Source organism: Chelonoidis abingdonii, chromosome 22 (genome assembly GCF_003597395.2).
Source record: "Chelonoidis abingdonii isolate Lonesome George chromosome 22, CheloAbing_2.0, whole genome shotgun sequence".
In the NCBI taxonomy this organism is placed as follows: Eukaryota; Metazoa; Chordata; order Testudines; family Testudinidae; genus Chelonoidis; species Chelonoidis abingdonii.
The window spans coordinates 19,143,972-19,160,978 of NC_133790.1; the positions used below are offsets into that span (position 1 = coordinate 19,143,972).

At 40.4% G+C, this 17,007-nt stretch overlaps 1 protein-coding gene across 2 annotated transcripts in view; it reads left to right on the forward strand.

Annotated features, from left to right (window-relative positions):
- LOC116815918 (clathrin heavy chain 1-like) overlaps positions 1 to 17,007 on the forward strand; it is a 55,770-nt gene that overhangs the window by 22,917 nt on the left and 15,846 nt on the right. For both annotated transcript variants that reach the window (XM_032764707.2, XM_075060163.1), the window contains exons 4-18: positions 295 to 456; positions 1,603 to 1,716; positions 3,512 to 3,685; positions 4,873 to 5,070; positions 5,543 to 5,743; positions 5,889 to 6,041; positions 6,800 to 6,922; positions 7,807 to 7,944; positions 8,350 to 8,514; positions 9,334 to 9,514; positions 9,932 to 10,095; positions 11,052 to 11,177; positions 11,732 to 11,874; positions 13,625 to 13,859; positions 15,932 to 16,054. In XM_032764707.2, coding sequence (XP_032620598.1) covers positions 295 to 456; positions 1,603 to 1,716; positions 3,512 to 3,685; positions 4,873 to 5,070; positions 5,543 to 5,743; positions 5,889 to 6,041; positions 6,800 to 6,922; positions 7,807 to 7,944; positions 8,350 to 8,514; positions 9,334 to 9,514; positions 9,932 to 10,095; positions 11,052 to 11,177; positions 11,732 to 11,874; positions 13,625 to 13,859; positions 15,932 to 16,054 — 2,400 coding nt within the window. The remainder of the gene's footprint in view (positions 1 to 294; positions 457 to 1,602; positions 1,717 to 3,511; positions 3,686 to 4,872; positions 5,071 to 5,542; positions 5,744 to 5,888; positions 6,042 to 6,799; positions 6,923 to 7,806; positions 7,945 to 8,349; positions 8,515 to 9,333; positions 9,515 to 9,931; positions 10,096 to 11,051; positions 11,178 to 11,731; positions 11,875 to 13,624; positions 13,860 to 15,931; positions 16,055 to 17,007) is intronic.

Sequence of the window (17,007 nt, forward strand, 5' to 3'; positions counted from 1 at the left end):
CAAGCACTTGTTTTCATTTCATACTAACTGTAGTTCCTTCTGTTTAACAAAACTTAACCCTTATTTCAAGAGTGTTCTGCAGTAGCTGGGAGACTTTTTTTTTTTCCTAAGAATGTTTGTTTTTTCTACCCTTTCAGAAGGATGTACAGCATAGTAAATATTGATTTTGCTTCTCTGTTCTGAAAGTTAGTGGTTCAGTTCCTATGCTTGTGATGCATATGCAACTCTTAAATACTTGGAGAAGTCAGCTTAAACTTTTTTTTTCTCCCTCTTCCCCTCTGCCCATATCACTAGCAAAATCGTGTGGTTGGTGCAATGCAATTGTACTCAGTTGATAGGAAGGTTTCCCAACCTATAGAAGGTCATGCAGCAGCCTTTGCAGAATTCAAAATTGAAGGGAACTCCAAGCCTTCCACGCTCTTCTGTTTCGCTGTACGGAGCCCTGCAGGAGGCAAGGTAAAATCTATAAACCATACTGACCACTTTGAAGCTAATGTAAATTATCAGTAACCTTAAATCTTTTTGTTAACACTAGAAGCTTTACAAATTAAGACCAGTTATTAAATACTTCTTCTTGTCTCAATTTAATGCAATTGACTTCAGTAGGGTTGCACTGATGGGGTCAACTTTGTTTGATTTCTTGTTTTTTGAGGAATGGTGGCTTTAAAAAAGTGGGTGCTGTTTTGTTCAGTCAAGGCTTTGTTTTACTGTGAAGTAATCTTCCGCCTTTTCTAAGGAACTTCATAAAATTAATGTAAATAAATATTGAAGGCAGTGAAATACCTGAGTCTAAAGGTGCCTTGACTCTCAATCTGAATAAAGCTCTATTACGTCTTGTAGCATGGTTCTCACTGAACAAGCTCACTCTGCCTCTTGTAGGCCTTAAATTGATGGCAATTATAATATAGCAGCCTTGTGGAAAAGTTAAAGCCTAACTGAGTCTTAAGTATTGACTCTGAAGAAGTTATATTCTTGTACCTTAAATTTTAAAAGTTGATGGAGTTCTGAACTAAAAGATCACAAAATACAATAGATGTGCCACACTTGCTAAGCTGCCCTGTAGTGTAGAGAATAACTACTTGGTTTTAATGGGTTGAATAATATTTCAATAGCTTCTTACAAGATGCAACATCCTTGGAAAGACAAATTGTTTGGACTAAAATCTTGACAACTTGTCCATGGCAAACCTTTTTGCTCTTATGTTGAACTGTTCAAGATTGACTACATCTGGAAACTGCCTAATCCAAGAGATAGCAGCGATGTTGTTTTAGAACAAGGCTAGTGCACTAAAAAAAAAAAATGTCTGGGCAGTGCTTTATGACTAATGATTTGGAAAGTAAGATTGTTTTATCAAAAGCAGAGGTTCTCTCCCTCTTTAAAAGCTTTCATTAAAACAAGCATCTTGGGCAACTCTAGAGTTCTAGAATCATGAATATTGGCTGAAAATCTTCATGGTTAAGTTGCATAAAAGGTGTTGAAACAGTTAATTGCCTGGTCTGTAGCCTTTTTGGGAAGCATTGGTTGGATAGGGGATCAACTTGTTTCTTAACAGAATTTTGCTTACAAACTTTATCTTGGTGACATGCAATTCCTTCTTCCCAGCTTCATATAATAGAAGTAGGTCAACCTGCTACTGGAAACCAGCCCTTTGTAAAGAAAGCTGTTGATGTGTTTTTCCCTCCGGAGGCTCAGACAGACTTCCCTGTGGCAATGCAGGTAAGGTATACAAGAGTGCAACTAAACCCATGTCAAGCTGCTCATGAACTGGCCAATGTAGGCATGTATAATATTTCACATACTCTATGTGGTGGAGGATATGTGGATATAATATGTATATGGCACATCTCTGAATAGAATCCTAGAATAAGTGACCTCTGTTCTTATTCCTGGTCCAAGAAGGGGCATTCACTTCAGGCCATGTTTTCAGTGGTGATAGCCACTTTTTTATGTAGACTTGCACATAGAGACAGTTGACTAAAAATACCAACACTCTGAATTTCCCATGGAGCTGGGGGAGGAAGAGTTTGGGGCATTTGAAAGTCAGAACTGTCTCCTGAAAACAGGAGAATTTTTGGACCAAAATGAGAACTGACTTTGACCAAACACTCTTATCAAGATTTTTTTTGGCTGAAATTTCAGTGTAGAAAATCTAATTCTCCATTTTATGAACTGAGTTCTTTAGGAATCACAAACCTCACTTAACTGAGTTAAATAGTATCAGTCGGAGCCTTCCCTGTAAAGAGTGACTTCACCATTGCTTCGTAGATGTTGCTGTCAAATCAGCCATGTATTTTCTTCTTCCATAACTCAGCCCATGCTGGAAGCATAGCTCACTGTAAAGGCAGAGATGTCCAAAGTGCAGCACAGGGAAGACCACCCCATATAGGTCATACTACTCAAATTTAGTACTCCAAAACTGCTTCCAACCCACTTCTGTAAAAATTGAACTAGCAATAAAAAGTATCTCACTGGATACAAAAACTCAAGTTGCTGTTACACATGAGCATTCTATTTCAGAAATTCTCCTATCTGCCCAAATACAAACATACTATTAAAGTCTGTTGAAATGAGCTGTAGTTTTGTGACTTAGGGATAGAGCTGGGAATAAGAGCTGCAGAAGCCTAATTCTGGCTCTGACAGACTTTCTCCTTGGTCAAGCCATGTCTCCCCATGTTGATTTGAGAACTTGCATAAGAAGAGTCAGTCATCTTGTAACTGATCAGATTTGCAAAGTGTAGTGGAAAACTACTGTGTTCAGAGGCAAAAGTGCTAAAATAACATCTTTGGCTGTCCATAGATGTGAAATTGCTAGCTAGTATAGTAGTCCAATTTTAGCAGAAGAAGGTGCCTGTTTAATTTGAGGTGATGAGCAATTTTGGCTCTATGACCTTGGGTAACAATAGACAGCTGCCTCTTGACCTAATAGTATCAGTGGATTGAAAAATTTCACGAGCAGTTGTATACTGGTGACTTTACTTCCAGTTGAGGCTTCTGTCATAAAGCCATCTCTCAACACCCCTGCTTAACATGTTTCAGTTGAATTTATGTCTAAAAGTGAGACTTGCATAATTTTACAACTACATTGACACTTTTAGGTTAGTTGATGGACTTCTCTAGCTATTCAAATCTGGCTGGCTTTCCTAGAAAAGAACAGTGGGAGTGTACCACTAGTTTTCACACTAACAGCTTCAGTTAATGCAGGTATTATAGCTTGTATAATCAACATCCTAGCTTAGCCATGCATGGGATATGTTAACTTTTCTACTCTGGAGACCAATATCTTCTACCTGCCACTAGTATGGAATTGCAGCTCTGTAAGTGACCAACAGGATTGTTGCACTCCTTGCAACCTGAGAGCTTACAGCTGCATCATCACCTCTTTGCCAACTAAATAGTGTAGTGAGAATATTCTCCTGCTACACAGCGCTGCCTTAAGTTTCTAGTAGCCTGTATTTTGACAGCTCACTTAAACTATACTGAAATATTCCTAATTGTCTTTCCCTTTTGGCAGATTGGAACTAAGCATGGTGTTATCTACCTGATCACGAAGTATGGGTACATTCATATGTATGACTTGGAATCTGGAGTGTGTATTTACATGAACCGTATTAGTGCTGACACAATCTTTGTAACTGCTCCTCATGAACCTTCCTCCGGCATTATTGGAGTGAATAAAAAAGGACAGGTAAATTGAGTCCTGTCTGCTCTTGAGCCTCTGACTGAGCATAGGAATACCCTAGTGACTTCTGTGCAGAACAACTAAAGGCATAGTCAGTACCATTATCTAATCAAGAGTACTATACTACTTTAGATAACAATATGCCAAAGATTAGTTAAGATCTCAGACCATTGATTTACACTTCCACAACTGTACAGGGAAAAGTGTGCAGTGATGTCTTTTAGTGTAAGGAGGAACACGCAGGAGAACATTCTGTTCCCACAATTCCTTACTGAACTTGGGTAAACTGCCCTCCTAGTTTTGAGCAAAAGTGTTTTTAAAAGGCAACTATAGTGCATGTGGCAGGCAGCTCAGAGTTGTCGTGGTTTGTTCATTGTTTAGTGAATGCAATGACTGTCTTCCCTGTATTCGGCCACTTATTTCTTGTAGTGGTGTGACAATAACTACTCAGCCTTCCTCTCCTTTTAGTCTGATGGGGAAATGGCAAGGAAACTTGCCGTGACTTCAGTTGACTGTATTTAGACCATGTGTAATGCATGTAGAAAATCGTTATCACAATCCAAGACACTTAGCTGGCAAGACGCAAGACTAGCATCTACTTGGAATGGAAAAGTTCCTTTGTGCAAAAGGTGTGCCATGAATAGCGCTTAGAGAACATGCATCTCCAGATTTAAGATGTAAACTTTTTTTTTAATTAAATCTTATTGGAAATCTAGCACCTGAAATGGTTTTAACACTTATTTGCCACTATAATGTTGCTGATTGCTGGCATATCTTAATATATCCAATATTTTAATACCTCAAAGTGAGCCATTAGGCACTCAGCAAACTTCAGATTAGCATTACATACTGCAGTGTGTAATACTAGAGGCCTCAGCCCAGTTGTGATGGGCACTGTACAAACAACAAAGATGGCCCTTTCCTCAGAGAGCTTATATAGCCTTAAAAGGCATACAAAGCTTTAGAATAGTAGGGAGAAACAATGTGATGTGATTGTCCTCATAGGTTTCACTGGCTAAACAGTGGGTAGACTGACAAGCTGAGTTCTAAGACCCAAAACAACAGCAATAGAAGAACTATAGCTTTATCTACTTTATTGATGAGCTTCTTGGACTCTTAATTTCTTTGCTCTAATTCTTTGAGCACTGTTTTCAGCAGGATGCTCCTGTTAAGGCTTTTTTATCCTTTTTCAGGTGCTTTCGGTTTGTGTTGAAGAAGATAACATTGTGAACTATGCTACAAACGTTCTCCAGAATCCAGACCTGGGTCTGCGTATGGCTGTCCGCAGTAACCTGGCTGGGGCAGAGGAGCTGTTTGCCAGAAAGTTCAATACACTCTTTGCACAAGGAAGCTATGCAGAAGCTGCTAAAGTGGCAGCATCTGCACCAAAGGTGAGTGCTTTCAAAGATGAGGACTAAGGATTAAAGGGGTTGCTTATTCTAACACCCTAAATACACAACTAACTCTGCCACTTGGCAGTTACTGCACTTTCAGTCAAATGTCTTTATCTTAACTCAAAGATGATGATTTGGTTAAACTTGATGTACAAAGAATAAACTGGTAAAGATAAGTTTCTGGTAGAAGAATCTAGCTTGTTGTGGAGCCTGCAAAAGAGAAATAGCTTTTCACTAACAGTTGCATTCTAGGTTGGGCATAGTATACAGAGAGGGGCATAATTAAAAGCTGCTCTTGTTGTGTATTTTTAATTTGCAATCAGTTTTGATCCAACAAGACATCAGCATGTTTTGAGTTGGCTACTACATGAATAGTTCAGGTACAGAAAAAAGCAAGGATTATTCAAATGGATGTAACTGAAACCCTTTTTTAAATCTTGGGTCTCTTCCCCTTCCTGGTATCTTTCAGGGAATCCTGCGTACCAGTGATACTATCAGGAAGTTCCAGAGTGTACCAGCCCAGCCTGGGCAGGCCTCTCCCTTGCTGCAGTATTTTGGTATCTTGCTTGATCAAGGACAGCTTAACAAATTTGAGTCTTTAGAACTCTGTCGTCCTGTCTTGCAACAAGGACGCAAGCAGCTCCTGGAGAAATGGCTGAAGGAAGATAAGGTAGGCAAATGTTTTGGTTAAACTTAATGCTGTAGTATGTCTTGTGCCAGTAGATTGCTACACATTTATGTACTTAGTGGAGATGAACCAACTATCTATCTCTTCTCTGTTCTGCCTGATCATCAAATGCTACTTCTGCTTTCAGCTGGAGTGCTCTGAGGAGCTAGGAGACCTGGTGAAGACAGCTGATCCAACCCTTGCACTCAGCGTTTACCTTCGTGCTAATGTGCCAAACAAAGTCATTCAGTGCTTTGCAGAAACGGGTCAATTCCAGAAAATAGTGCTCTATGCCAAAAAGGTAAATGTTTTTGTTAAAGGTGTAAGATGGTGTAATACCTCTCTACTAGGAGTCCAGCAGTACACATCTGTGTGCAGTACTCTAACCTGTACATACTCTGGATATCTTCCATGAGATAAGACAAGGCCTTAAATTCCAGAGTCTGTAAAGCTGGTAATCAGTTGAAAGCTGGCTTGCTCAATTTTTCATGTCATGACACTCATTTCTAAATGAACCATGATGCAGTTTTGTCCTGTAGCAGAACTAAGCCTCAGCTTAGCCCATAAAGAATCTGAACTCGCAAAACTCTCAATTTTGGAACACTGGAGAACATGGTCTTAGACCAGCCATGTAATGGAGACTGAACTCGAAAGATAATATCTGCAGTTTCATTTGTGTGATCACAAATACAGTAACTTGCTTGTCCTTTGTCTCCTCACCTTAAACTTTGGACAGCAGTTGGTCTAAAGCATTCCCCATAAACTAGTCTTCAAGTGTAGACACAGATACTTAGTTTCTTCCCTGGCTGGAAAAATAACCGTGTAGAATAGCCCTAGATCTTAAACTATCAGTGTGTACGGATGCTTTTTTTTTTTAAACTCACCATTTTCACAGCTTGGGATGGGATAGTCTTGTGTGAGTAGGTTGCATTGTGCTGGGAATAAACGCGTCTGCAGCAGGTTTCACTGAACTACAGTATGAACTTGTGAGCAAAATTCTTGTAAATTCCTAAGCATTTCCAGGGAGCTTTGACTGCTAAGATTGTGTAATTGTTCTAGGTTGGCTATACACCAGACTGGATCTTCTTATTGAGAAGCGTGATGAGAGTCAGCCCAGAACAGGGACTACAGTTCTCTCAGATGTTGGTGCAGGATGAGGAGCCCCTGGCTAATATTAACCAGGTAAAAACTTGCAACTGGTAAGGACATGGTTTAATGGACATGTAGTCCCAGCTGAAACTAATGTTGTGTTTTGTAAAATAAAGTCCAATCCAGTGAACTTTGCTATACTCCTAGTATTTGAATTACCTTGATTGGGCTGTCCCATGGCCATACAGTGTCTCAGTAATACTTCCTGTAATCTGGTATGCTGTTGATCTGCTAACCCAACTACCAATTCTGAAGTTAGAGTTCTGCAGATCTTCTTGACTTTCACAAGGAGAACAGCACCACCTACATAGTAAGTTTGCGGCTTGGCAGTCTCCGTCAGCATAACAGAGTCAGGAAGGCTGCTGCTGTTAGCCCTAATTGTGGGGGAGAACAGGGAAAGACTTCCATTCAGTGGGTAAACTAGTCCCCAAAGACTGATCTAGATTATAACTTTAGGTTTTTATTGTAAAACAAATGGGCACTTGATATTGAAATCCTTTTTCTCTAGGGAAATAGATTTACGTACAAGTTAGTCTGTTTATGAAGTAGAATACTATCAGTCTTGCTTCACTTACTGGTTACTAAATAGTTGTCTGACACATGAGCCAAAATGACCTCTGTCATCAAATTCAGACACTAAAAGTAAAAGTCTGAAATCTCCCTGATACCTTAATGTGTTTATTCACTATAAGTCAGTTTGAGAACACACTCTCAAAAGGTAAAATGTAAGTAGAAACACTCGTACTGTAGTACGATGCTGGAAGCTTTAATATAACTTAACAAGGGGGTTACAAAGAGGCGCTGCATATGTTGTGAAATGGCTCCCTTGAGGATTGGCTGCAATACTCCTGATTTTATACTGAAAATTGTGTAAGAATTTGTGGGTTAGTGACCGATTTGATTACTGTCCACTTCAGATCGTAGATGTATTCATGGAGAACAGTCTCATTCAGCAGTGCACTTCCTTCTTGTTGGATGCTTTGAAGAACAATCGCCCTACTGAAGGACACCTTCAGACACGTCTGTTGGAAATGAATCTGATTCATGCACCACAAGTAAGATTCCTCAATCTAGTCTCCTTAAAATAGTCTCATTAACCATTTCCTTCATCTCTTCTTGAAAAAACAAGCAAACTTTTAGAACTCCAGCCATTTAGAAAACAATACTTCTGATGGTAGCAGTCTCCAGTTACAGGCACAGTTGAGACAAAGCATTACTGTGGAGAGTGAAAGGGTGGATGTGCAGATACCTATTGTAGGGGTGTTGGAAAGTGATATTTTTAGAATAAATCTCTGTAGAAGTGCAGTGTAACTGACTTTAATTGTAACACAATGTGGTCTGTGTTCCCAGAAACTCTCCTTTTATATGTAGTTTCCTTGCATGATAAAGGTACATCTTGACTGTGGGTGGAAACTGGAAGCTTGAAGCTTAAAGTTCAACAACAAATTGTATCCTCTTAGGTTGCAGATGCCATCCTTGGAAACCAGATGTTTACGCTCTATGATCGTGCTCACATTGCTCAGTTATGTGAAAAGGCAGGCTTGCTGCAGAGAGCATTGGAGCACTACACTGATCTCTATGATATAAAACGAGCTGTAGTTCACACTCACCTCTTAAACCCTGAGGTAAGACTAGTTTCAGCTGAATTTTACTTTGTGGGTTAAGCGACAGCAGGAGAAATTTAGTTACATTTACTTATCCATAAACTAATTCCCTTTTCAGGGGAAAAGCTTAAAGTAATACACTAAGCATTGCAGGCAAGTGTAACAAAATCCTCTAGCCCCATAGTTCTATCTCCAGGGATACATGTACCCCTGGTTGAGGTCTTCCACAAGGTACAGCAACTCACCTAGATATTTGCCTAGTATTATAACAGACTACACAAAATAATAGCTATGTCAGTACAAATTAAAATTTCATACAGACAATGGCTTGTTTATACTGCTCTATATACTACAAACTGAAATGTAAGTACAATATTTATATTCCAATCAATTTTATAATTACATGGTAAAATGATTCAGCAATTTTTCAGTAATAGTGTGTGATACTTTTTATCTTTTTTTTTTTTTTTTTTTTTTTTTTTTTTTTGGTAAGCAAGTAGCTTTAAAGTGAGGTGAAACTTGAGGTGTGCAAGACAAATCAGACTCCTGAAAGGGGCACAGTAGTCTGGAAAGGTTGAGAGCTGCTGCCCTAGACCAGCTCACAGAGTATTTAACTTAATGAACTCTGAGGTCATATGTAGCAAAGTCCTTAATTTTTTAAACAGATAGCACTATTGTCATTCTCAAATTCTTCCAAGTACACATTCCTTCCTGTTGCACTTCTGGGACATGTACATATGTTTCCACCTGCCAACCATGCAGAATGTAATTTACTGCTTCCCCTGCTGAACTTCAGCGAGGTGTATACAACTACTAAAACCATTTTAACTTCTTTTTTAGTGGCTTGTAAACTTCTTTGGCTCTCTGTCTGTTGAGGACTCTGTGGAATGTCTGCGTGCTATGCTATCAGCCAACATCCGACAAAACCTACAGCTCTGTGTGCAAGTAGCTTCTAAATACCATGAGCAGCTTGGCACCCAGTCTCTTGTGGAGCTTTTTGAATCTTTTAAAAGTTACGAAGGTGAGGTGCCCTTTATGTTCTGAGGGAGGTACTTGCTTTCAATCTGTTTTTTGAGATGGTAGGAGAGTTGAGTGGCGTACTAGTGCTCAGCCTTTCAGTTTGAACCGAGCATTAGATTTACTGTAGTCTGGTGCTTGCAACTCTTTTTTATAGAAGACACCTAGTTACTATGTGTGTCACCAGGAGAGCATCCTATCTGGGTGGAAGAAGGCAACCATATGTGTCTGAGTGTTCCTGTTGGCAGCTTTCCTTGGAGACTATATTGTGGGGCTACTTAAACTCACCTGTCCTGTCTCTCCACTTATCAGTGACTTCCTTCCTTATTTATGCTAAATTATCAAAGCATATAACTCCTTATCTAGATGATGAACTCTAAATGTTCATAGCTATAAGTAGGTAACCTCTGCTTCTTTCTAGGATTGTTTTATTTTCTGGGTTCTATTGTGAACTTCAGCCAGGATCCAGATGTCCACTTCAAATATATCCAGGCAGCTTGTAAGACGGGTCAAATTAAGGAGGTAGAAAGGATCTGCCGTGAAAGTAACTGCTATAACCCTGAACGAGTGAAGAATTTTCTCAAGGTAACTTTACTCACTGTTGGCTAAAACAGGTAATAGTAGAAAAGTAACCTTTCCTCATAAGTCCAGGTTTTCTAGACCTACTGACTATATAGTTTTGCTTTCCCCTGTACTCTCTCTGATTTGTCCACCTTTCCTAAAGTTCAGTGTCCAATTTTGGGCACTGTCCTCCAGCCTAGGCTTCACCAGTGCCAAATACAGCAGGACAAATATCTCCATGTCTTACATGCCACTCTCCTGTCATTACACCCAAGAATGGCATTGCATCAAGTTAACTCATATTCAATTTGTGATTCCACTATAACCCACAGATCCTTTTTAGCAGAACTCGAGGATGTTTGCTATGTTATGCTTGCCCAAGTTTCAGGGGAAACTTACCCAACTCTGGGTGTGGGGAGGCAAGCATTCCTTCCAGTGACTCACCTTATTAATCAAATCAGGCTTTTTACTGGTCATTCTACAAGGTGGGGGGAGGGGGGATTATTCAGCTGGGCCAAGGTGCATGTTCGTTCTTGCGTGAACTTTTTTGGCTTCCAGATTCTTAACCCTGGTTTAAGTGATTCTGGGTGTCCAACCTGAGACTCCTTTTAAGGGGCCTGAGTCTCAAAGTGCTGAGCATCCACTCTCAGCCAAGACCTCTAAAGGTAGATATCTAAGTGCATCCAGGATTTGCTAGTCACTACTTCAAACAAAAAAAACAAAACCTTGCCCTTTTAAAGTAAAGTGCACCTCATTTGGCTGTCTATGATGGGCTTTTTAATATTTGTATCAAAGAATCAGACTGCAGTCAATTTAGAGTCAGCATTTTTCTGAATGGTAACCTTTTGCCAGTCCTAAACTAGGAAAACAGTTAAGGCTCTCTGCTCACATCCTGGCATAATTTGTAAAGTGATTTTTTTTTTTTCTGTTTTTTGTCTTACTTTTCAACTCCTTTCCATTTCCCTCCCCCAAACATACAGGAGGCCAAGCTCACAGACCAGCTTCCTCTGATCATTGTTTGTGACAGATTTGACTTTGTTCATGACTTGGTTCTCTACTTATACCGCAACAACCTGCAGAAGTACATAGAGATCTATGTTCAGAAGGTAAAGTACAATCTCTTCTAAAGAATAAACTCGGAGAGAGGCTCCAGCCTGTATACTGGGAGCTTTGGTTTACCTGAGGCTCTGTAGTTCAGAAGTAGTTCAGCCCCATAAGGCTTAAACCTTCTTATTGGCTAATAGAGCAGAATGAAACACCAAGTTTTCAATGAAGTGTTGCTTAAATGAGCTCCCCTGCCCTCCCCCCTCCACTTCTGTATTGCTATAGCAATTTAGGCTTATTGATCACTCTGTATGAAACCAAGGAATGCTACTTCCCCAGCATGTAAGCTGGGGAAGCTTGTCACTAAAGTATGTTCCTGATTAGATTTTGCGGGGAGAAGGGGTCAGTCTCAAGGAACTATGACTATTTTGGTGGCCTTTGTAGAATATTGCTGGTTAATGCTACTTTAGTGATTAACTTGTACTTGCTAAGTCTCACTTCGGGCAACTAATTAAAGTAGTCCTGTTTCCTACATTTCTAAACACTAAAGAATTCTTTTTAAGTCCCTCCAGTTATGGCACAGTCCAGAAACCATTCTTATGGTGGTTTATTCTAGGTGAATCCAAGCCGTATACCAGCAGTAATTGGAGGGCTTCTTGATGTAGATTGTTCTGAAGATGTTATTAAGAACTTGATCATGGTGGTTCGAGGCCAGTTCTCAACTGATGAGCTGGTGGCTGAAGTGGAAAAAAGAAATAGGTAAGAATAGAATATAAAAGTACTTAGTATAAACAGTCATTCCATTTTGCTCCAGTAAAAGGTTTCCCCCTTGGTATACAGGAGTTGCATCCGTTGCTCTAAGTCAACCCCATTTTGAAAGATAGAAGTAAAAATCATGAAAGGAATTAATATGGAGCTTGCTAATGTGAGGCAGTTCTCTTGAGTAAGAAAAGGAATTCTGTATGTGGCATTTCAAAGACGCATGAGTAGAGCATGTACGAGGCTGTCACAGCATCACATTCATTGATAATGCAGACCCTGTATGGTAGTCTTCAAAACTGAGAATAGCTCACTTTTTTTTTTTGTCCCATTCATGAATATGGGAACAGGAAGATCACTCAGCCTTGTGTAATGGGAGAAAAGAAACAGCCCTATGTCTAGACTTGAGTTTTGAGACAGTGCTTGACTAGAACAAACAGTAGCTATTATATGGAAGTATACATCAGGAGAATGCATGAGGTAAAAATACACAATGACTCTGATCAGCTTAGTAGAACAGGAATGGAGAAGGGGCAAGATGTTGAAAATGTTGGAACAATGTGGTTCCTCTGTGCCACTTTCTCAAATTCAGGGAAGAAAAGAAATAAAACTTTCTAACAGAAAAGCCTAAAAAGCCATCACAGAGCATTCTGTCAGCTGAAGGACTTGGTTTTGCTGCATTTTTTTCCTGTAAGTAGTGGGATCAGAAAACTAATGTCATACAGGGTGCACTAGCTATAAAAAAGTGTCCACTGGGCTCAAATCCTAATCACAAGCAAGAATTTGCTAAATCATCTGCTGAAAACTTCCATACTTCTAGTATTGTAGAAATCCATGAAGTATCCTTTTACTGTATCATTTAAACTTAAAGCCTAAATCACTCTCTTCTCTCCTAATAAACCTTGCCATTCTTAACACTTGCAAAATTCATTTTGTTACCCTACTGAAAATATCTGTGGTCTGGCTAAATCTGTCCTTAACCTAAGCAGAAGTCATTAACCCAAAAGTCAGTTACTAAAGCTCTTTTCCTACTGCTCTTAATTTTTTTTCCTACCGCCAAGTTTTTGCTCTCGCTTCCCTTAGTTTAAACTTTGGGTTTAAACTATTGTGATGTACTTGTGTTCATCTACCCTTGCTGCTTCCTGCATTATCAATCCTTTCCTGACTGTGTCTTCTCACAGTACAGCTGCTTTAACATTAAACTTTGCTTGCAACAGTTTCCCAGTTGATGTATAGCATGTTCATATGCCCTACTCTGAACTTGTTAAATGAGTACTGTATTTTTAAAGTGAACTCTCCTCCTGAGGGACTTAATGTCCACAGATCACCTGTCTACTGACACTGCTTTAATTAGTTAGACCTTACTTTAAACAAGCATTTTTGAAGCACCTATGGCTTCAGGAGAACTATCTTTATTTGAACTATGACTAGGTTTCTTCCAATCTCTCCCCTGTCCTGCCTATCAAGATTTTTTTCCTTTAAAAGGATCAGAAACTCCAAAGAGTCTATATGCATGTCCTTCAACAATGAAAAGCTTAGGGGCATTTTGAATCTTAAATGGGTTGTTTTGTAGATCAGTCAAGGTTAAAATGATTTGATCCAGAAAACCAATATACTGGGACCATAGCCTTTCTGGGGAAGAACCTTGACCTTGAAGTTTGCTGGCACTCCTCTCAAGTTAAGGAATAGAATTGAAAACTTTTTAATAGTACTTTTGGTCTGCAAACTTAAACTTTATTTTCCCCAAAAGGCTCAAGTTGCTGCTGCCATGGCTGGAATCTAGAATTCATGAAGGCTGTGAAGAACCTGCCACCCACAATGCTCTGGCTAAAATTTACATTGACAGTAACAATAATCCTGAGCGGTTTCTCCGGGAGAACCCATACTATGACAGCTGTGTTGTTGGCAAATACTGTGAAAAAAGGGACCCTCATTTGGCCTGTGTTGCTTATGAGAGAGGACAGTGTGACCTTGAACTCATCAAGGTTAGCAAAACTTGCTTTTGTATTTAAAAATATGCTGTAGTCTAATGTTAAGAGGTTTTGAGTGGTGATGGGTTTTCAAATGTCAATATTGATGTAACCAATGTTCTGATTAGATTAACCATGAGTCTTTCTAACGCTGGCCAAGTCCTATGTATCTTAGCTAAATCTTACTAGTTTCAATGGGATTTTAAGTTGTGTAATGTTAACTCCCACCTCAGCCATTCCTTAACTTACGTTTAAGTAGCCCTAAATAAAAACCCTATTACAGTAGTCTTAGGGTCCACAGTAGAAAGAAGGTACCAGGTGCAATTGGAAAAGGGTCCCTGAACACCATTAATTCTAGTATTAGTAGTCTTGGTTTCCAGAGTCCCAGGTGGGAATGGACTCCCTCTACCATGCATCTCTTGCCAGCTCTTCCCATTGCTTCTTCCAACTAGTCAATATAAGCCTCAACAAACTCAACTTCATCAACAGTTGATCACTTGTTCCAGTGCACAAGCCAAGTCTGTGGTGGAAACAGCTGAGTAGTATCAGCATATGGAGCACCCTCTAGTCCACACTTTTATAACGTGCTAGCCTGGAATCACTGCCTGCCGGAATGTGGTGTGGTTCCTTAAGGGATTTCTCTTCCTTTAGGTGTTACACTGCACTAATTTAATGATTCAATATGAAAAGCTTGGCTGTGTCCACTATGCAGCAGTTGAGTCCAGTTTTTATATGCTGTCTTATGGAAGTGTGAAAGGGAGAATATAGCCACAAGTGGTGGTCTTAATAGATTAATTCAATATCTGAACCAGGAGTAGTTTACTGTGAAGTTTTTATTTAGAAACAGTTTTCCACATTCAGCTCTTGAAAGTGGACAGACATGGATTGTGACTGTTCCATGCTCCCTTCTTGGGCTGTGAATTCTCTGGTACACTTGCTTTCTCCTAACCAAGGTACTCTGCAAAGGGTGTTTTTTGTCTTCCAGCAGCCAAATTTTCTACTACAGAAACTGATTCTCTCTTCACTCCCCTGCCCCCCACCCCAAAAAGAGAGAATCAAAGGCTCTCCTCTGAGCATAGGCCCTTTCCTAGGGTGAACTGGGAATCTCTTTGGCCACCTGTTACCTGTGCAGCTCATTGCTATGAGAACTGTATAGAAATGAAATATAACCTCTAACTTCTGTGTGCATATCCTCTTGATCAGAGGGGAGTTTACCAGGCTCTATCTGCACTTACATGACTTGAGACCAGCTCTGGTCAGACTTCAGTCACAGAACCATTTTAATTACCACATAAAGTCAGGAAGTGCTAACCTTGGTACCCAGCCTAATCTTAAGCAGTAATGGAAGGAAGGATTGGACTCTAGGCTCCTATTAAAATGGCTTGAAAAACAAAACATACCTTGCTGTCCATTGAAGCCGGTGCTGATAAAATGTAACCAAATTACATTGAGTCACAGGATACAAACACTGCAATTAGAATCAGTAGAAAAATACAAAACCATTGTGAGAATTTACTTCCTCTGCTGTATCATTGATATACTTCTGCACATTGTTTCCATTAGGTAAAACTGTAGCCCACAAACAGTTACTTAGAAGCTTAGTTGTGAAAACATTCTGTGAAATTCAAAAGATTTTACAAAATAGAAACATTCTGGTGCTGCTTGACGATGAAGCTGAGTGAAGGCTTCAGATAAAATAAAACTGACCTAAACTTCCTCCACTCCAAAATAAATCCCTTCTAGGTCTGAAATTTGTCAGAAGCCTGTGTAGTTCATGGCTTCAGACAGCAGTTGAAATATTACCATGAGAAGTTGTCCAATAGAAATTGGACAAAAGCAAGAAAAGCTCATAACTTTGCAAGAGATCTTGTCTGTTGAGAGCCTTTTAGATGAGAGGCTAGTTAAGAATCCAAACTTGAGTCTGTGTGACACTTAGTGATTCTGAATACAACTAGTTGTTGGCAAACTATGGCCCGTTGAGTGTGGCTCATTATTAATGTCAAAAAGCCAAACTTTTGTGTTTTGGGTGGGATCTCATTGTAAGTGTTCCCTTAACTATACATATGTTCATGATTTTTCTCTTTCAGGTTTGCAATGAGAACTCCTTGTTCAAAAGTGAGGCTCGCTATTTGGTACGCAGAAAGGATCCAGAACTTTGGGCAAATGTCCTTGAAGAAAACAGTCCATTCAGACGACAGCTCATCGATCAGGTACAGTAAAGTAACTGGTTCTACAATTAGAAATGAAAGCTGTTATCCAGTATCTTCTGACTTCAGAATGACTCCAGAATCCCTTGCTCACATCCCTCCTCCAATACTTGTGCTAATCCTATCAGCCTGTCTACTTCAGTGTTGACTTTATCTTCTATCCAAGTGGTGGGCAATAACTTTTTCACTAGGCCGGGGGGGGCTGTTGTGGGAGCAGCAGTGATCTGTATGCTCTGTAGAACCTGTATGTTCAAAAGGTCTTACATCTCCCTTAACCCTCCCCCATCCAAACCTGTGAAGTGGCTTTCCCCCTTGCTTGTGGAATTGATGGGCTGCTTGAACAGCTGGGAGACCAGAAGAGCTCCCAGGTAGACAAGTTGTCTGTGACTTGAGTGACCCTCTTTCCCTTCTTTTGAGCTTACCTATCGGTACAATAAATGTGTTTGCTTTCTGCCAAACTCTGGTGGGTCATTAGTCCTCCCTAAGCTTACTAGCTGGCCCAATTTCAGGTGAGTTATCACAGGTCACACATTTCTACTATATTAATGGAGGGGGTGCAGGTTCTGAGAGGGAGTGTGGGTGCAGGAGGGGGTTCTGACCTGGGGCAGGGGATTGGGGTGCAAAGTACAGGCTCTGGCCAGGAGTGCTTACCTCTCGCAGCTCAGTGAGGCACTCAGGCAGGCTACCTGCCATCACCCCACACGTCTCCTGGAAGCAGCTGGCTGCTGGCACCATAGCACATCTCTACATACCCCTTGTGGGGAGGGGGGCAATGGGTCTCCATGTGCTGCCTGCACCTGCAAGCACCACCCCCACTGTGAGAACAGTGCTGGGGGCAGGCAGCACATGGAGTGGTCTTCCCTTTCTCCTCCCCCCTGCCAGGGGTGTGCAGAGACATGCTGGCAGCAGCCAGCCAGGAGCACCTTGCCGTGCTGCAGGACTTGGGCTGCTATCTG